The following is a 21,495-nucleotide window of genomic DNA, read 5'->3' on the forward strand; positions in this document are numbered from 1 at the left end:
GGCGAGTGGGGGGGGGGAGAGAGAAAAAAACCCACCGATTACCCAGCAAGCTATTCGGTGACGTGTGAGCATGCGCGAGTGGGTGGCCCTGGGGTTCTGAAACCGCCGGGAGGTGAAAGGGAGAGAACGCGGCTATCAGGAGAAATACCGATAACATCATTGAAATTAAGAGAAGGGAATAGCCGGTAAGCTGCGGCTGTTTTACATTGTTTTAATGTGTCAAGTAAAAGTCAGTATAAGCAGTGTGATGGTGAAAGTCGAATTATTTTAAATACTGCTGCTATTGAATGGCGTGAGGTGTTAAAACTCCGACAGGGGCCTAAAGTAGATGGAAGCCAAAGGATTGCCATAAATATAAACTGATTACAAAGCTGGTGAGGGTGGCTCTGAGAAGGTCTCCGACCCTAGGCTTCTGGCTATTATTCGTATGTAATAACGGTGCATTCGGTAAGCCATTTAGATTTTTCTAGATTATTTTGTTGAAGATGGGGAGTGTCAGAATTCAGTTCTTATCCTGAGAGGAGCTTTTTAGTAATTTTGACGCATTTATTCCTGTTAAGTCGACAAATATGACTTAAAATGTAGTTATATAAATAAACGGTTCTCTATCTGAATTTAATTTAAAGCAGTTACTATGACATTATATTATATATAATTTCTTGTGATAGCAGCTAAAAGTACAATTTGTAAAACTTGTCCATAATTACGCTAACTATAATCTTCCAAAGTTCTCTCGATTCAGGAACCGTTGCTTTAGATTGGAGAATTGCACGTGTGTCTAAGCTATTTAAGAAGGGTGAGAGAAGGAAACCAGGGAATTATAGACCTGTTAGCTTAACATCTGTTGTTGGGAAATTACTAGAGCCTATAATTAAGGATAGAGTGACTGAACACCTTGAAAATTTTCAGCTGATTAGAGAGAGCCTGCAGGGATTTGTAAAAGGTCGGTTATGCCTGACAAACCTGATTGAATTTTTTGAAGAGGTGACTAAAATAGTGTCAGGGGAATGTCTATGGATGTTGTTTGTATGGACTTCCAGAAGGCATTTGATAAAGTCACTCATAAGAGACTGTCAGCTAAAGTTGAAGCTCATGGAATTGAGGGTAAATTATTGACCTGGTTAGGAAATTGGCTGAGTGGCAGGAGACAGAGTAGGGATAATGGGCAGGTACTCAAATTGGCAGGATGTGACTAGTGGTGTCCCACAGAGATCTGTGTTGGGCCCTCAACTATTCACTATTTATTAATGACTTAGATGACTGGTTAGAGAGCCACATATCCAAGTTGGCCGATGACACAAAGATAGGCAGCAATGTAAGCAGTGTAGATGGAAATATAAAATGACAGATATATTAATAGATTACGTGAATGGGCAAAACTGTGGCAAATGGATTTGAACGTAGGCAAGTGTGAGGTCATCCACTTTGGACCTAAAAAGGATAGAGTACTTTCTAAATTGTGAAAAGCTCGAAACAGTGGAGGTCCAAAGAGACTTAGGGGTCCATGCACATAGATCATTAAAATGGGCAGGTACAGAAAATAATCAAAAAGACTAATGGAATGCTGGCCTTTCTACCGAGAGGACGAGAATACAAGGGGGTAGAAGTTATGCTACAGCTATACAAAGCCCTGGTTAGACCGCACCTGGAGTACTGTGTTCAGTTCTGGGCACTGCACCTTAGGAAGGATGTGTTGACTTTAGAGGGAATGCAGTGTAGATTTACCAATTTGATACTTGGACTCCAAGGGTTAAATTATGAGGAGAGACTACACAAACCAGGGTTGTAGTCCCTGGAATTTAGAAGTTTAAGGGGTGATTTGATCGAAGTTTTCAAGATGTTATGGGTAACTGATAGGGTAGATAGAGAGAAACTATTTCTGCTGGTTGGGGAGCCTAGGACTAAAGGACATAGCCTAAAAATTAGAGCCAGGAGTGAAGTTAGGAAACACTTCTACATGCAAAGGGTGGTAGAAGTTTGCAAACAGCAGTTGATGCTAGCTTGTTTGTTAATTTTAAATCTGAGATTGATAGATTTTTGTTAACTGAAGGTATTAAGGGATATGGGGCCACGGCAGGTATATGGAGTTAGGTCAGAGATCAGCCATGATCTCATTGAATAGCGAAACAGGCTCGATGGGCTAAATGGTGTACTCCTGTTCCTATGTTCCTACCACCTTTGGGACTGATCTAAGATGGTACCCTCCATTGCAGTATATATCAGGTTGTATCAGGATCATCCAGATAGGTTTCACTATACTGTCATAACAAGATTATACAATATTATTAGATACGATTACAGGGAGTATAGAGAAAGTGGATCCGTTACAAAATAGTTTTCATGCCACTCACCACAACAGTATTTGTCTGGGAATGAATGTCAGCTTCCAGTTGCCATCTGAGAGCCAAAGTGCATCCTAATTTTCCTGTTATGTTAGCACGTATCATTGGTGACTGAATACCTGTCTGTTGTGAACAAAGTTTCAGTCAGGGTCAGCATCTGACCCAATAGGTCAGTTATCCTTAAGGTATACTGTATTGTAGCAGTGTAAATAATTTTTCTAATCAGAATTTATTTTTAAAAAGGAATGTTTTAGGAGGAAGAGGTAATGCGTAAAACAATATTAAAATATACTTCCCTACTACTTAGTACTGTTCTAATTTTAAATATGAACCACTTTGTCTAGTAAGGATGTGCCCTTTCCCAGTAGGTTTGTAGTAGTTAATATGGCTCAGAACAATCTCCATTCCCATTTATTTTTAGGGAAGTTATGGGCACACCCCTAAAATTAAGATGCCACGGCTACTTGCAGGAGTGCCATTGGTACTGTGTCGAAGAGAATATTTACGATAAGCCCCTAAACTTGTAATAGTAGGCAAGATAGACAGATCTTCAGACAGGGAGATAGTAAAATTCATGTTGCTTACTAGATTTGTAAGAGAAAGGTTAGACATTTGATGTAAGGATAGATTTAATTAAGATGAAAAGACGACATTTTAAATTCGGTTTCATAATAGTTCTGTCCCTATGGGTTTCATAAAGGGAAAACATGAAACTTGTTGATGATAAAATACTGGCGAGAAAGTCATCTCCCACGTTCGTTTCACGCAAAGCCTAGCCTAGCCTCATAACAAAGAAAGACTTGCATTTATATAGGGCCTTTCACAACCTCAGGATGTCCCAAAGTGCTTTACATCCAATGAAGTACTTTTGAAGTGTAGTCACAGTTGTAGTGTAAGAAATGCTGCCAATTTGCACACCACAAGGTCCCACAAGCAGCAATGTGACAATGACCAGATAATCTATTTTTGATGTTGGTTGAGGGATAAATATTGGTCAGGACTGGGGAGAACTCCCTTGTTCTTCTTCGAAATAGTGCCATGGGATCTTTTACGTCTACTTGAGATGGCTGATGGGGCCTCAGTTTAACGTCTCATCCGAAAGATAGGCCCATTAACTGGTAGAGATCTGTTTTGATTGCATAATAGAAGGAAAATAACCTTTTTTCATTTGCAATTATAGTTTGCTTTATTGACCTCTAACAAGAAGAGGGAGAAAAAGCAATTGGGAATCCATAGAACTATGTTGTTTTGTAGGCGCACACAGCAGCCAGTTTGTGCACAGAAAGGCCTCGCAAACAGCAAATTAGATAATTGACCACTTTTGCGGTGATGGTGTTTGAGGGTTGAATGTTGGCCAGAACACTGGGGGAACCCCTTGCTCTTCAAATAATGACATAGGATCTTTTACATCCATCTTTTATGTAGTAGAGAAAGAAATTCAAAGTCTAGTATGGTACTGACCCACATGTGGCAGGCAGGTTCAATCCATGGTCTGAGTGAGTTGATCTTGGCAGGGTTTCCAGTATGTGTTGGGAATTGGCCTCATTGTCCCAGATGTATGCAGGGCAAAACATTTGAGATATCCTTGATGGTTGTTTAGTGACTTCTGCTAGAAGTGATTGTCTGTAGATGTTGGTTGAGAACAAGTTTTGGTTCAGCTATGATGTGCCTCAGAGTAAAAAAAAATTGCTGCACACTTGCTGTCTAGGTTCATAGATGAAGAATAGGCACTTGGATAAGATTTTAGACGGATGTCCATGATCATAGGACAAGAAAGTTAAAATGTAATATTGCCTGATAAAGCCAATTTATTGCATATTTTTTGGCTATTTTGAGCTTGTGTTTTAAATATTTCTGAACAGGCTATTTTTAAACCCATTAGCTGCCTCTTTGTGAAAGTAATTAGATATCTGAGCTCTAGACCTCTACCTGTTCTTCCCTTCCCTCTTCATTTTTGTCACTCTTTTCAAGGGAACCTCTCCTGCCAGATACAGCATTGTACTGTACTGTACGAACATGACTTCCTACAACAACTTCTCTATTGTTTTGGCTATATATTTGAGCATTCTATTTGCTTTGATTGCTGCTCCACATTGTTCGAGCTTGTTGAGTTTTCATCTCATTAAAATAATCTATGCTGCTGTAATAATTCCATTTTACAATATTGGTCAAAGTGGGTATCAATATAAAGAAAAAGAGTAACAATACAATACCACCATTATTCCATTTATAATTCACTTGAGACTGTCACTTGGTATCCTATTTGGAATATATGGTCAGCAGTAAATGGCACAATATATGTCATAGCAGTGACATGTCATAGTTAACTGTGATATATTATATTTGATACACATGTTGGAGGTTTATAGTTGAATTTTTAAATTAGTTTTTGTAGCTTAAAGAGAAAAATTAATTGAATCTACATTATGGTATTACTTTGTCTCTGTGACATTATACCAGTATTGATGTGGCTTTTATTTGACAGCCATTAAAAAATGATGAAAAGTTTGATCTTGATGTGTTTTTCTGTACATCAGCATTCCTTAGCCAGGGTTTCTTTCCTAAACCATTGTTACTATTATGATTTTTAATCGAGCAGATAAAACTGCCTTTGGAAATTAGACAACAACCATTCCATTGAAAAGCATTTACTAATGAGAGAATTTGTCATTTAAGCCAGAATTTTCATTTTGCTATGTGAATATTTAAACAGATCACCTGTGCTGCCAACCGTAACAAATCTCCCAAGTTTGCTTTCAGATTGCAGCCGGCTGCTCAAAATCCATGCATCAGGAGCTGATGCCACTAGTAAAATATAACAGCAGTTTTAGTTATCCTAACCATAAACTCGAGTGGAATTCAGTACATCAGTAGATTTGCAAATAGTCTGTTTTCTTCTTGCCTCACCCCCAAATTGGATGGTACCATGGTGAAAGCTGAAAGTTTGAGCTGCTGCTTCTGATGACTTTGTTGTGCATGCCCTAATTTCACAGTGGTGATCTAAAAGGAGTACATGAGGGACTAGTCAGCTCTTGGTAGGAGCATACCCCAATGTGTCACCGCCACCTTCAGCCGGTAGAACATTGGATTGGGAAAACAATTGGTATGTTGTACAATCTTGGTAATTACATAAGTGTGGGAAGTTTTTGTTTTGGGACTTTTTTTTAAGGTATACTTTTCATTCAAAGTGGCATGGATGAGAGCATTTTAAGATGTGCAAAGAGAGAAAAGGGCTGGGGATAGGAACAGGAGTAGGCCATTCAGCCCCTCGTGCCTGCTCCGCCATTTGATAAGATCATGGCTGATCTGTGATCTAACTCCATATACCCACCTTTGGCCCATATCCCTTAATACCTTTGGTTGCCAAAAAGCTATCTATCTCAGATTTAAATTTAGCAATTGAGCTAGTATCAATTGCCGTTTGCGGAAGAGAGTTCCAAATTCTACAACCCTTTGTGTGTAGAAATGTTTTCTAATCTCGCTCCTGAAAGGTCTGGCTCTAATTTTTAGACTGTGCCCCCGACTCCTAAAATCCCCAACCAGCGGAAATAGTTTCTCTCTATCCACCCTATCTGTTCCCCATAATATCTTAAACTTCGATCAGATCACCCCTTAACCTTCTAAACTCTAGAGAATACAACCCCAACTTGTGTAATCTCTCCTCGTAACTTAACCCTTGAAGTCCTGGTATCATTCTAGTAAACCTACGCTGCACTCCCTCCAAGGCCAATATGTCCTTCCGAAGGTGCGGTGCCCAGAACTGCTCACAGTACTCCAGGTGCGGTCTAACCAGGGTTTTGTATAGCTGCAGCATAACTTCTGCCCCCTTGTACTCCAGTCCTCTAGATATAAAGGCCAACATTCCATTTGCCTTCTTGATTATTTTCTGCACCTGTTCATGACACTTCAATGATCTATGTACCTGAACCCCTAAGTCCCTTTGGAAATCCACTCTTTTTAACTTTTTACCATTTAGAAAATACCCTGTTCTATCCTTTTTTGATCCAAAGTGGATGACCTCACATTTGCCTACATTGAATTCCATTTGCCACAATTTTGCCCATTCACCTAATCTGTCAATATCGCTTTGTAATTTTATGTTTTCATCTACACTGCTTACAATGCCACCAATCTTTGTGTCATCGGCAAACTGAGATAGGAGACTTTCTATGCCTTCGAATAAGTCGTTAATAAATATTGTGAATAATTGAGGCCCCAAGACAGATCCCTGCGGGACCCCACTAGTCACATCCTGCCAATGTGAGTACTTACCCATTATCCCTACTCTCTGTCGCCTTTCGCTCAGCCAATTTCCTAACCAAGTCCGTACTTTTCCCTCGATTCTATGGGCTTCTATCTTAGATAACAGTCTCTTATGTGGGACCTTATCAAATGCCTTCTGGAAGTCCATATAAATAACATCCATTGACATTCCCCTGTCCACTACTTTAGTCACCTCTTCAAAAAATTCAATCAGGTTTGTCAGGCACGACCTACCTTTCACAAATCCATGCTGGCTCTCTCTGATTAACTGAAAATTCTCGAGGTGTTCAGTACCCTATCCTTAATTATAGACTCCAGCATTTTCCCCACAACAGATGTTAGGCTAACTGGTCTATAATTCCCCGGTTTCCCTCTCTCTCCTTTCTTAAAAAGGAGAGTGATATGTGCAATTTTCCAATCTAGAGGGACAGTTCCTGAATCTAGAGAACTTTGAAAGATTATAGTTAGGGCATCCGCAATGTGCTCACCTACTTCCTTTAAAACCCTGGGATGGAAACCATCTGGCCCTGGGGATTTGTTACTCTTTAGTGTTATTATTTTCTTCATTACTGTTGCATTACTTATGTTAATTTTATCGAGTCCCTGTCCCCGATTCAGTATAAGTTTTCTTGGGATTTCAGGCATGTTAACCTCTTTTTCGACTGTAAATACTGACGCAAAGTAATTGTTCAACATGTCCGCCATTTCCCCATTGTCAATGACAATATCCCCACTTTCAGTTTTTAAGGGGCCAACACTGCTCCTGACCACCCTCTTTTTCCTAATATAACTATAAAAGTTCTTCGTATTGGTTTTGATATCCCTTGCGAGTTTCTTTTCATAGCCCTTACTATCTGTTTTGTGACCCTTTGTTGATCTTTGTATCTTTCCCATTCGCCAGGATCTGTGCTATTTTTTGCCTTTTTGTTTGCCCTTTCCTTATGTCTTATACTGTCCCTTACCTCTTTAGTTGTCCATGGCTGTTTTGTTTGGCAAGTAGAGTTCTTGCCCCTCAGGGGTATAAACCGGTTCTGTATCTCGTTAAATGTTTCTTTAAACATTTCCCACTGATCATCAGTCGTTTTACCCATTAACAGATTTGCCCAGTTTACTGTGGACAGTCTCTGTCTCATCCCATTGAAGTCGGCCTTGCCCAAGTCTAGGATCTTAGCAGCTGATTCACTTTTTTCCCTTTCAAACACTACATTGAACGCGATCATGTTATGATCACTATTAGATAGATGTTCACGCACAGTGAAGCCGTTAACTAAATCTGGTTCATTACTAAATCTAGTATGGCTTGCCCCCTTGTTGCCTCTAGGACATAGTGCTGTAGAAAACTATCCCGGACACACTCAAGAAATTCACTACCTTTCTGACAGTTGCTAGTCTGCTTTTCCCAATCTATGTGAAGGTTAAAGTCCCCCATTAAGACCACTATGCCTTTCTTACACACTTGTCTAATCTCTGCATTTATACAATCTAGCACTTTAGAGCTGCTGCCAGGGTTCCTATATACATCTCCCACTATAGTCTTGGATCCTTTCCTATTTCTCAATTCAACCCATAAGGTCTCTGTTGGCTGCTTACCTCTCGTTATATCCCCCTTTTTCATTGAAGTGATTTCATCTCTAGTCATTAAGGCTACTCCTCCCCCTCTTCCATTTTCCCTATCTCTCCTGTAGACCTTAAAACCTGGTATATTTAGTACCCAATCCTGACCATCCTGCAGCCAAGTCTCAGTAATAGCTATCATGTCATACCCTCCAATTTGAATTTGAACCTGTAGTTCATTTAATTTATTCCTTATACTCAGTGCAGGGAAAGACAAAACTAAAGTAGGGGAAAGAAACTATTCGAGACATTACTGAAAGGATAGAAAGGCTTCAATTTTCATAATCTCTTGTGTACTTTGTATTCTCTAGAAAGCTCCCGTATCCCTAAAAGTAGCTATTTCTGTTAGTGCAATACTATGTGGATTTGTCTTTACTGAAGTGATGTCATCAATGTTCTCTGATGTATTCGTATGTGCATTTATGATTCGGTGGTTGGGATTGCAAAACATGTTAAGTAAGGAAGTATAGCAGGAGGAAAGGAATCGTTCCATCCAAGGGTTCTGAGGAGGGTCTTAGATCTGAAACGTTGACTAACTAACTTGGGTTTCTCCACAAATGTTGCCTAACCTGAGTATTTCCAGATTTTTCTGTTTTTTTTAAACCAACAAACCATATGCAATTAATATGACATCAATGCTCTTTAATTTATTTAATTCCTTAAAAGAAATAAATTAAAATAAATCAGAGTGAGATGAGAATTTTTTTTTTAGGCAGTGAGTTGTTATGATCTGGAATGCACTGCCAGAAAGGATGGTGGGAAGCAGATTCAGTAATAACTTTCAAGAGGGAATTGGATAAATACTCGAAAGGGGATAAAATTGCAGAACAAGGGGCAGGGGAATAGGACTAATTAGATAGCTCTGTCAAAGAGCCGACACAGGCATGATGGGCTGTATCATTCAATGATTCTATTCTTTTTATAAGTAAGCAATCACATATAACACTTCACAAACAAACACTTAAACTTCTCCGTGAAGTGACGGTAATTAAGCAAAACTCTTATCAGTTGAACATTATAGACTACAGTATTTAGCTGCATTTTATTGGCGACTTGCCCCAGTCCTAACATGACTGCAACAATGTTAATCACTTGAGTTAAATTCAAAATCATTACCACAGCATACCATCAGTTCATTTAATGGTCTGTATTCATTCATGCTTAAAAAAGTGTTCTTGAATAACAGTGTCACTTTGGACTCTTAAATTTTCCTCCCTAGCATGTGTGTTACATTTATAATTGTATATTGTGACAACTGTGCGGATTAGGAATAATAGAATGGGTAAAAAGGTACTCGAGCCTTTTTCTGAGGGGTAATTAAATTGTCAGGGCTATAAATACCAATACAATATTGGTATTTTGTAATGCAGTGATTGAATACTGGCAAGATGGAATACCGTGACACTGGGATTTGGGAAACAGGAAGTGTGAATGCAGATTTTCAATGATTCTCTTTCCCCATGCACCTGCCCTCCAGTAATGGTTTTCATATGGGTTTGTCAGCTTTATACACCTCACCAACAAACTTAATTCTTATATCAATACATAACGCAGCTCTAGGAGCTGCATTATTTATCTCCCTTCCTCGCCTGATCCATTAGCCCTGGCTGCCCTTTGGTACCTTGCCAAAGTGTTCGTTCTTCATGTGTGAACTTAGGTGATGAATGTGGTGTGATATTTGACTGAGGGAGAAACATTATTGTCAAGCCAAAACCTATCTGCTCCTCTGACATTGATATGTACAAGATCCAAGTAAGTTTTCCAACAAGGCCACTGAGTAATGATCAGGAGCGGGAACTGTGGCTAATCTGTCCTGTCTCTTTCTCACCCTGCCCCCCCCCCCTTTTTTTAAAAAAAGGAGCCTATAGACATTGAGGTCAATTATAGTTCTCCTACTGCCTGTCGGACTGAGATCATCTAACTCAAGTACTGTTAATTTAATCAGAAATTTATAAATGATTCCCATGTCCAAAGGGAACCATGCATTTGTGTGTATCCTTAAATGCAAGTCTATCTTTCTTGTAAACAAAATGCTTTATTAGATTGCATCTAGCACTTTATTTTTGATTTTTCTCTCCCTCTTCTCCCCGCCCCCTGCCCCCTCCCCCCCCAGAAAATTATCTTTTTTGTTCTCTTCCACTTTTTTTGTCTTTCATTATCCTCTGATTTTAAAAGTCAGTTTATCCATTGATTTTTTTTTCATCTGGATTTGAATTGCAAATGTTTCTGGCTTCCCCATTCTGAAGTACATCTCCTAGCCCCTGAGTCCTGAGTCTGACTGAAAGAAAGTGGAAGCACTTTTTTTTTATTCGTTCACGGGATGTGGGCGTCGCTGGCAAGGCCGGCATTTATTGCCCATCCCTAATTGCCCTTGAGAAGGTGGTGGTGAGCCGCCTTCTTGAACCGCTGCAGTCCGTGTGGTGACGGTTCTCCCACAGTGCTGTTAGGAAGGGAGTTCCAGGATTTTGACCCAGCGACAATGAAGGAACGGCGATATATTTCCAAGTCGGGATGGTGTGTGACTTGGAGGGGAACGTGCAGGTGGTGTTCCCATGCGCCTGCTGCCCTTGTCCTTCTAGGTGGTAGAGGTCGCGGGTTTGGGAGGTGCTGTCGAAGAAGCCTTGGCGAGTTGCTGCAGTGCATCCTGTGGATGGTGCACACTGCAGCCACAGTGCGCCGGTGGTGAAGGGAGTGAATGTTTAGGGTGGTGGATGGGGTGCCAATCAAGCGGGCTGCTTTATCTTGGATGGTGTCGAGCTTCTTGCCTGTTGTTGGAGCTGCACTCATCCAGGCAAGTGGAGAGTATTCCATCACACTCCTGACTTGTGCCTTGTAGATGGTGGAAAGGCTTTGGGGAGTCAGGAGGTGAGTCACTCGCCGCAGAATACCCAGCCTCTGACCTGCTCTCGTAGCCACAGTATTTATATGGCTGGTCCAGTTAAGTTTCTGGTTAATGGTGACCCCCAGGATGTTGATGGTGGGGGATTCGGCGATGGTAATGCCATTGAATGTCAAGGGGAGGTGGTTAGACTCTCTCTTGTTGGAGATGGTCATTGCCTGGCACTTGGCTGGCACGAATGTTACTTGCCAAGGTCTTGCTGCATGCGGGCTCGGACTGCTTCAATATCTGAGGGGTTGCGAATGGAACTGAACACTGTGCAATCATCAGTGAACATCCCCATTTCTGACCTTATGATGGAGGGAAGGTCATTGATGAAGCAGCTGAAGATGGTTGGGCCTAGGACACTGCCTTGAGGAACTCCTGCAGCAATGTCCTGGGGCTGAGATGATTGGCCACCAGCAACCACTACCATCTTCCTTTGTGCTAAGTATGACTCCAGCCACTGGAAAGTTTTCCCCCTGATTCCCATTGACTTCAATTTTACTAGGGCTCCTTGGTGCCACACTCGGTCAAATGCTGCCTTGATATCAAGGGCAGTCACTCTCACCTCACCTCTGGAATTCAGCTCTTTTGTCCATGTTTGGACCAAGGCTGTAATGAGGTCTGGAGCCGAGTGGTCCTGGCGGAACCCAAACTGAGCATCGGTGAGCAGGTTATTGGTGAGTAAGTGCCGCTTGATAGCACTGTCGACGACACCTTCCATCACTTTGCTGATGATTGAGAGTAGACTGATGGGGCGGTAATTGGCCGGATTTGGATTTGTCCTGCTTTTTGTGGACAGGACATACCTGGGCAATTTTCCACATTGTCGGGTGGATGCCAGTGTTGTAGCTGTACTGGAACAGCTTGGCTAGAGGCGCAGCTAGTTCTGGAGCACAAGTCTTCAGCACTACAGCTGGGATGTTGTCGGGGCCCATAGCCTTTGCTGTACCCAGTGCACTCAGCCGTTTCTTGATATCACGTGGAGTGAATCGAATTGGCCGAAGACTGGCTTCCGTGATGGTGGGGATATCGGGAGGAGGCTGAGATGGATTATCCACTCGGCACTTCTGGCTGAAGATGGTTGCAAACGCTTCAGCCTTGTCTTTTGCACTCACGTGCTGGACTCCGCCATCATTGAGGATGGGGATGTTTGCAGAGCCTCCTCCTCCCGTTAGTTGTTTAATTGTCCACCACCATTCACGACTGGATGTGGCAGGACTGCAGAGCTTTGATCTGATCCGTTGGTTGTGGAATCGCTTAGCTCTGTCTATAGCATGTTGCTTCCGCTGTTTAGCATGCATGTAGTCCTGAGTTGTAGCTTCACCAGGTTGACACCTCATTTTTCGGTACGCCTGGTGCTGCTCCTGGCATGCTCTTCTACACTCCTCATTGAACCAGGGTTGATCCCCTGGCTTGTTGGTAATGGTAGAGTGAGGAATATGCCGGGCCATGAGGTTACAGATTGTGCTGGAATACAATTCTGCTGCTGCTGATGGCCCACAGCGCCTCATGGATGCCCAGTTTTGAGCTGCTAGATCTGTTCTGAATCTATCCCATTTAGCACGGTGGTAGTGCCACACAACACGTTGGATGGTGTCCTCAGTGCGAAGACGGGATTTCATCTCCACGAGGACTGTGCGGTGGTCACTCCTACCAATACTGTCATGGACAGATGCATTTGCGACAGGTAGATTGGTGAGGACGAGGTCAAGTAAGTTTTTCCCTCGTGTTGGTTCGCTCACCACCTGCCGCAGGCCCAGTCTAGCAGCTATGTCCCCAATTTAATCTGCTCTTGTGGAGCAGATGAAATTGGGGAACACCTTGCCAACCAGCGGTATGCTGGAGCAATCAGAATTCTCTTGAGCACAGCAGAAAGAGAAATGTCTCGACATCAGTCTTTATTTCTAGGGGGATGGCGTATAAAAGCAGGGAAGTCATGCTACAACTGTACAAGGTGCTGGTGAGACTACACCTGGAGTTCTGCATACAGTTCTGGTGCCCTTATTTAAGGAAGGAGATACTTGCATTGGAGGCAGTTCAGAGAAGGTTCACTAGGTTGATTCCAGGTATGGAAAGGTTTTCTTATGAGGAAAGATTGAACAGGTTGGGTCTATACTCATTGGAGTTTAGAAGAATGAGAGGTGATCTTATTGAAACATACAAGATTCTGAGGGGATTCGATAGGGTAGATGCTGAGAGGATGTTACCCCTCATGGGGGAATCTAAAATTAGGGGGCATAGTCTCAGAATAAGAGGTCGCCCATTTAAGACAGAAATGAGGAGGAATTTCTTCTCCCAGAATCTTTGGAATTCTTTACCCCAAAAAGCTGTGGAGGCTGAGTCATTGAATACATTCAAGGCTGAGTTAGTCAAATTTTTGATCAGCAAGGGAGTTAAAGGATATGGGGAAAAGGTGGGAAAGTGGAGTTGAGGTAAAAATCAGATCAGCCATGATCTCATTGAATGGCGGAGCAGGCTCAAAGGGCCAAATGGCCTACTCCTGCTCCTATCTCATGGTCTGATTCAGTAAATGCTTGAAGAGTCCTAAGCTAGCATAAGATTCACTGCTTTGCTGTATGACGCTCCTCAAATTCCCACGGTTTCATGCAGTAGGAGCTCTTAAAGAAATGAAAGGGGAGAAACGTTCCAAGTATAGGTAGAAAATTGGATAGACTTTTTTTAAATTTAAGTGCTCAATGTCAAATCTCAGTATATGTAAGTCGAAAGCAACACAGAAAGATGTGCATTTATCCAACATCTTGCATGTCTTCGACCTTTCATGCAATGATTTTTGGTGTACAGTGACTTGTGTCAGCAAACTTGACAGCCATTTTGTGCACAAACAGCAATACTTACAAGTACAGTTTACATTGATATTTCATACACCTGATTGCTTTCACATTTCAGCTATTTTTAAGAGTTTATTAGCTTGAATTTTTCTTAATTGGTGTTACTCAGTATTCCATTTTTTTAACTTTATAGTTTTAGCGTTTAAAGGTCATTTCCTCCATAGAGCTGCTAAAAGAGAACTGTTGATGGCACTGAGCTCACTATCTTGAGAAGCAAGGAGGCCATACATGAATATAATTGAAGTGAAGTTAATCTTTCTGCAATTGTCTTTTCACAGTTTGCCCAACACCATGTTAAGTGCAGGAAAGGAAAATTTCCGGCTGAAAAGCTACAAAAACAACTCTCTCAATCCTGATGAGATGCGAAGGCGACGGGAAGAGGAAGGGCTGCAATTACGGAAACAGAAACGTGAGGAACAGGTACAGTCGCAGCTTTTCTGCTGTGGTTGGCCTAGCTTTGGGGGGGAGGGGGAGTTTTAGTTGTCAAGTATGGCTGAAAAAGCAAAATAAGCTATTTTCAAGTACACATTTGCCTGAAAAATTAATTTTTGTCACACATTAGCAAGCATCACTTTGGTAAGAAACCATATTGTTTCTGCATGTAGTCATAAGTCTGTCACAATTATTCATACCTGTACTGAGGTTTGTGGTGTGTTGTCGAAACTTTGATACTTGGTAGGAAATGTGGGGTTACGCCTGACTCTCCCTAGTTTCCCATTTCCTCCCTTGCCTTTTCTGAGCTTCTCTTGTCCATAGGACCCACCTCAAACTCCTTATCCATTAAACTCCTATCCCACAATTTCCCATCTTGGATTCCATGCTAGCTGACAATGTAAATAATTTCCTCTGCTCAGGTATTGTCCCACTCCCTTTCAGGGAAAAAAAATACCTGCAATCCCTTTGGCCTTGCAAAACTGCTTATCTCCAACTTCCTTCTCCTCTCAAGTCCTTGAATATGTTATTGCCTTCCAGATCTGTAACCATCTCTCCCACAAGTTCCTGCTCCAATCCTCCCAATCGAGTTACTCTTCCTCCAAAAGCATTGAAATGGCCCTAACCAAAGCCAAAAACTACATTCTGTGACTGACCATGGTGCATTGTCCCTCCTTAACCTTTCTGCTGCCCTTGACTTGGTCGACCACACCTCCTGTAATACCTGTCCTTTGTTGTCCAGCTGGATGGGACTGCCCTTGCTTGGTTCCACTCTTACCCAACCAATCATAGCTAGAGGATCTCTAGCACTGGCTTTTCTTTCCACCCCTCATGTAACTTTGGGAAATCTTGCAAGGAACCTTCCTCTGCCCCTCCTCTTCCTCATCTACTTTCTGCTCCTTGGCAACATCAACTGCAGACATGGAGTCAGCTTCCGCATGTATGCTAATGACGCCCCCCTCCGCTACCTCTGTGCTGTTAGACTCTTTGTCCAAATCAGGTCTTGGATGAGCCGCAATTTCCTCCAGTTAAACATTCGGAAGACCAAAGCCATTGTCGTGGGTCTTTGCCACAAACTTTGTACTGTCGACATTGACTCTTTCCCTTTCCTTGGCCACCGTCTCAGGCCGTCTCTGTTCACAAACTCGGCGACCTAGCCAATGCCAAGCTGAGTTTCCAACTCAAAATCCTTTCCATTAAAGACTGGTTACTCCTACCTCTGTAATATCATGTGCCATTTCCCCTATCTCAGCCCATCTACTGCTGAAACCGTTATCCATGTCTTTGTCAGCTCTGGACTTAATTTATTCTAATGCTGTCCTTGCCGGCCTCTCATCTTTCAGCCTCCTTAAGCTTCAAGTCATCCAAAACTCTGATGTCCTTATCCATCCCGTACCAAATTGTGCTCACTCATCACTCATATCCTTGCTGATCCATACATTTGTGTAGCATCATGGAGAAGTAAATCAGGGTTTGTGTCCACTATTCCCCACATGGTGAGTCCTGAATTATGGGTACACTGTCTGGGAAGCAAACTTGGCACTTCTTTACAGACAGTGGAGGAAAAATAAGGTAGCTCAAGGCTCTTTCATGGGCCCCCGTACAGTTTGTTGTAGATTGACATTGGCAGAAGCAAATCATCTTACAACACCTGGAAGCTAGAAATGGCGCATAATATGGGGAATCTAAATACAAGAAAAGGGGGAAGGATAAATATGTAATTAGTTTTGTTGACACCAGTCTGTTAAACTATGTTTAAATGAGATGTTTGTATTTTCTATAACGTTCTCACTTTTTTTCTGATTTTGCTTGTTTGTATCAAATTTTATAAACTGAAGATCTGAGTGGACCTGACATCTGCTTAATTCCACCTGAATATTATGATTTTCAAGTTGTATGCTCTTATTCAGCTCCAAAATAGAACAGACCCACATTGAGGCAGTTTTTGCTGAATCAGTTGTGATCATGCGTTACAAATAGTCCATGTATAGTTTTCTAAAAGATAAAATTGTAAATACCTTAACTTAGTTGAACTGTGTAAATTTATTCTTAATATTTGCTATTCTGTATGCTTATGTATCTGATTGCAATTTGAATCTGATACTGCACACTTGTGTTCCAAGTGCTAAAATATTGGATAATATTTCAACTAACGCGACAAGGAAATTAATTTATTCTCTTCCTTACTTTCCCCTGCCCAGTTGTATATTTAATGTTTGCTTTCTGTTTCTTCAGCTATTCAAACGTAGAAATGTCACAAATACAGAACAGGAAGAGGAGGAGGAAGAGGTAATGAGTGACAGTGGATTCCATGAGTCACAAGTAAACATGGATATGGCTTTGGTAAGCAAAATATCATCTGCTGCACCATGCTCCCTCCAGCCAATAAGGCAAGTTGACACAGCTTGCAGATTTCTGCACGTCACCCTCACTAAATCATGATTAGCATAATTGAAAAGGCAGTGCCACCCCGGCATCCAAAAACTTTGCTACTGAAGTAAGTTAGCAAAGTAGGTATGGAAGTCTACTGAGGGATCCATGAAGATGGCTTGGTAAATAATTGGAACCACTACTTCCTTACTACAGCTGCTTCTAAAAATTAATCATTTGGTTAACCTTGCAGCTTCTTCAGATTATAAATGCCATGTTTACTGAGAGACACTCTTTGAAGACTTAAGATATGTTGTTTTAAACATTTTAAGAAAAATGGTGTTTCCTTAATTTCTCTCAAACTGAGTATACTTTTAAAAGTAGAATCAAATATTTTTGTGGAAATATTTGGAACTGCTATCCTAAAAGCTAAGTATATAGGTGCTATTTTATGACTGGAATTTATGTACTGATCTTTGTAAGTTGTCAGTGTTTACTTATATTAGTTTATGCTTACTGATTTGCAGCCAGTGTCTCCTTATGAGCACACTAAATGTATGCAAAGGAATCACCTGCATGTAGTCGTATGATTCAGCAGACTTGATGGGCCAATAATCTATTCCTTCTCTTATGTTATAATATGGGGATGTCTAAGCTTTTTTTTTCTTGGGTTACATAGTCGCGTTTATGGAGTTTTTGCGTAAAAAGTTCCTATGCCACGTTCCCATGAATTGTGTGTATCTCATACTGCTGTTACTAATAAATCTGATTTATGATTTACCCACAAATGAGGCAAAAGTGCTAAAAATAGCCTCCTGCAAACCTGTAGGCCCATGAAATTCAAACAGGACAAACCAGCAAATATAAGAAATAGAAGCGCAAACAGGACTAAGTTTCCTGGTCTTTGAATTCTGTTTGTTGTGGCTGGAGATCATGGGCTCGATTTTAGGATCGCGTTTCCGGCGGGTTCCCAGCGGGGTGGCCCCGAAAATCCAGATATCCGGTCACGTGACCGGATCGCGACGAAATCCCGGCCACTTCCGGGTACCGCGCTGACGTGCGGGGCTGCGCGCGCAAGCCCCGCTGGTGGGAATCCCGCAGGCAATTAAAGCCAGCGGGGTTCCACTTGAGAGTACTTACCTTGCTCGTTGTGGTCAGTTAATGAGCTGAAGCAGCTGTCAAAAGAGGAAGTGTGGGATTTTAGGTTCAAGGCAGTGAGTTTCCCACACTGGGGGAAACAGTCTCCCTCCAACCAGGCGTGTTGCAGCCAGCAGCCTGTGGCAGGTGCCAAGGTGCGCTCCACGGGGGAGAGCCCTCACCCACGCAGGAGGCCACCGCGTCACATAGGGCAACCCCTGCCCTCCACCACCCCCCGCCAAGCCAGAGGACAGACCGACACGAAACCGCAGCCCCAGTCCGAGGAACCACACACCTACCCTGCACAACCCCTCAGACCAACACCTGCCAGTTGGGTGGTGCGTGGACACCCTCGGAGGACGAAGAGCATGACCAGCACCAGCAGCCTCGCAGCCCACGCCGTCCGCCGCAGAGACGTGGATCCCCCCAACACGGTGTTGTTGCACGCCCACCTGCACAGCAGGAGGGAGGGCTACCGCAGAGAGAGACGCGTCGCAGAGGGCACTACCCTCGCCACAGGGTCCACAGACCGAGGCGCAGCTCCCCGGACCTCTCCGAGCAGCAGTGCAGAGGGAGGCGCAGATTCGCTCGACATGTAGTCGTGGAGATCTGCAGCCTCTTTCATGCCGAGCTGCTCCTGGCTGGCCCCAGCACCAACTGCTTACCTGTCGCTGGCAAAGTCACCACTGCCCTCCACACCTTCTCCTCCGCATCCTTCCAGGGTGCAGCCGGCTACACCGCCGATGTCTCTCAGTCGTCTGCGCGGACGAGCCCTGCAAATACACCTGCACCTACTCTGCAGTAACACGATGGGTGGCATCAGTGGTGGGTCCTCATAGTGATACCCAGGAGCGGGCATTATTGGACACAACGGACAGGATTCGCGGAGACATGGCAGTGGTGGTGTCAATATAATGTGTGCTGTTTGTTGCTCTGAAATTCAATATGGGTAACACCCATGACAAACCCTCAGACACCCTTGTGCACCCCCTTCATGCTGACGAGACGTTTGCCTTACGCTGCCTACTGCACATATGTGATGCATGCCCTGTGGCTGCAGCACAGGTGGTGGCAGGTTGAGTGAGGCTGGCCGTGAGGGAGATGCACGAGAGGGTGAGTATGGGATGGAGCAATGAGATTGTATGAGGATTGGGTTGCGTGTTAGTGGCGGGGTGAGTACTGGCGAGGTGAGTAGGTGGAGGTAAGATGAGGATGGGGTGTGAGTGGGTATGAAGGGTGATGTGACAGAATAGTGTTGGCGGTGCCGAAGGAGATGTGGGGTGGGGGCAGTGTTGTGGCAGATGGAGTGTAGGGGAAAGACTTCGTGTTCTCACTGCGGCTGACCTACTGCGGTCATTGGACCGCCTCCTGCACTGTATGCAGGTGGGCGATATGTTGGTGGCGCAGGTGACCCCCTCTGCCACCTCGAGCCAGGCCTTCTTGGTGGCAGAGGCAGACCGCTTCCTCCCGCCCGCCGGGGGGAAGATCTGTGTCCTCCCCCTCCTCCTCACCCCATTTGATGATAGCTGGGGTGAGGCATCATTAAACTGGGAGCAGCCTTCCCCCTGGCCTGCTCCATGCTGCAATTTGTTCCATTGGTTGCAGCATCTGTCAGTGGAGGACTGCCCCTTTAACTAGAGAGCCTCCAGCTGACAGATCGTACTGCGCATGCGCAGCCCGACCGACGCGCAGGCCAGCGCCGTGGACCCCGGAGGAGCAGGTAATTGATTCCTATTAGTGGGTTGCCTGCTACGATCGCGTGGGCAACCCACTAATTTCGCCGAGCGTGTTGACCACGCTCCCGGAGGACCACCCGCTGGGAACCCGCAGGCCTGCTAAATTTGAGCCCCATATGATGCCCAGGAGCTACAGAGTGGACACACCTGTTAGAATATATATCACTGAGAATCCTGGAACAGCCTCTAGTGGCAGCAACCAAATACTGCAGCAATGTGGAATAGTAAATTTCCACATCATGAAGTTTTAACTAAAATTTCCTACAGGCCTCATTCTCAGCACTGAGGGACCCACCAAAGTATTTGATTCTGATGGAAAATTGAGGTAATTTTCTAACCTGGTGCACTTTTCTTTGGTAAAAGTATGAATTCCTCTGTTTTCTCACTAGGCTAAAAGGGCAGACAGGAAGGTGACATACTCTTGGGCTGTCTCCAACACTAATTTTGAGTTGGTTGCTGGTATTTTCTTCCTTCTGTGGAGCTGATACTGAGAATTCTGCACAATAGGAAATAGAGCCTCCTCCCTTACTGTAATGGTGCAATACATTGGGTTACTGTGCCACTGTGATGAACTTTCTAAGAAGATGCTGCAAGTCATCCTGGTTAAGTTAATAGTACTGTTGTCTCTGAGCTGAAAGATTCTGAGTTCAAGTTCCTCCAAGACTTGGGCACATAATCTAGGCTGACAGTTCAGTACATTAGTGAGATAGTGCTGGATTGTTGGAGGTGCCATCTTTTGGGTAAGATACTAAACTGAGACTCCATCCACCTAAAAAAAAATATAAAGAATTCCATGGCACTATTTGAAAAGAGCAGGAAGTTCCATCATCCAACACCAACCAACTCGCCAAGGCTTCTTCGACAGCACCTCCCAAACCCACGACCTCTACCACCTAGAAGGACAAGGGCAGCAGGCACATGGGAACAACACCACCTGCACGTTCCCCTCTAAGTCTCACACCATCCCAACTTGGAAATATATCGTTGCTTCGTAGTTGCTGGGTCAAAATCCTGGAACTCCCTACCTATCAGCACTGTGGGAGAACCTTCACCACATGGACTGCAGCGGTTCAAGAAGGTGGCTCACCACCACCTTCTCAAGGGCAATTAGGGATGGGTAACAAATGCTGGCCTTGCCATGACGCCCACATCCCATGGAACAAATAATCTGGTTCTGGTGGACTTTTTAACTGGTCATTTATCCCACTTGCTGTTTTTGGGACTTTATGTAAGTTTCTGCTGTAATTTTCTACATAACAAGAGTGACTGCACCTCAAACAATTAATTGAGTCAAATGCAGATAGTCTGAGGACATGATGCAGTTCTATGGAAAGGAAAGATCTTTTCTTTAGTCTGAGATCCATAGTACAAGTGAATTCAAATCAGTATATTTCCTCTTCCAATAGTAGTAAACTAAACTAAACTATCAGTCTTGCACCAAAGTGGTTCTGAACTAGAAACAGAATAATTTGAGACCAGTTTAAATATAGTATAATTTAGCTCACAGAAGGGAATAGTCCTGTCGAATGCTGATTGAATGATTTTTGTTGTTAGTGATTCTGATTTTCTGTGTTCTCCCTTGTGTTTGTACAGACTGGAGTAATCACCTCGGATATGGTACAGATGATTTTCTCTAATATTCCTGAACAGCAGCTGGCTGCTACCCAGAAATTTCGGAAACTCCTTTCCAAAGGTGAAAATATAGTTTGTGCAGCATTCAATATTGTCATTTTTTTGAGTGCTGAATGGTATTGACAATGCACTCACTTCTTGATCTGAGATGGTGAAGTGACAATCTGAACTCAAGCTTATGTTAATACTGCCTAGCTCCAGTTCAAGATTTGGGAACTCAACAACATGTAAAAGTA

At 43.2% G+C, this 21,495-nt stretch overlaps 1 protein-coding gene across 2 annotated transcripts in view; it reads left to right on the forward strand.

Moving 5' to 3' along the window:
* Positions 1–83: 83 nt before the first annotated feature.
* The window catches only part of LOC137327311 (importin subunit alpha-5), a 54,241-nt gene continuing 32,829 nt past the window's right edge, over positions 84–21,495 (forward strand). The window contains exons 1-4 of one of the 2 annotated variants that reach the window (XM_067992988.1): positions 84–185; positions 14,231–14,372; positions 16,620–16,727; positions 21,221–21,320. In XM_067992988.1, coding sequence (XP_067849089.1) covers positions 14,244–14,372; positions 16,620–16,727; positions 21,221–21,320 — 337 coding nt within the window. In that variant the 5' untranslated portion in view covers positions 84–185; positions 14,231–14,243. The remainder of the gene's footprint in view (positions 186–14,230; positions 14,373–16,619; positions 16,728–21,220; positions 21,321–21,495) is intronic. The other variant, XM_067992989.1, reaches the window with a different exon arrangement.

This window comes from Heptranchias perlo, chromosome 11 (genome assembly GCF_035084215.1).
Source record: "Heptranchias perlo isolate sHepPer1 chromosome 11, sHepPer1.hap1, whole genome shotgun sequence".
NCBI classification, from domain to species: domain Eukaryota; kingdom Metazoa; phylum Chordata; class Chondrichthyes; order Hexanchiformes; family Hexanchidae; genus Heptranchias; species Heptranchias perlo.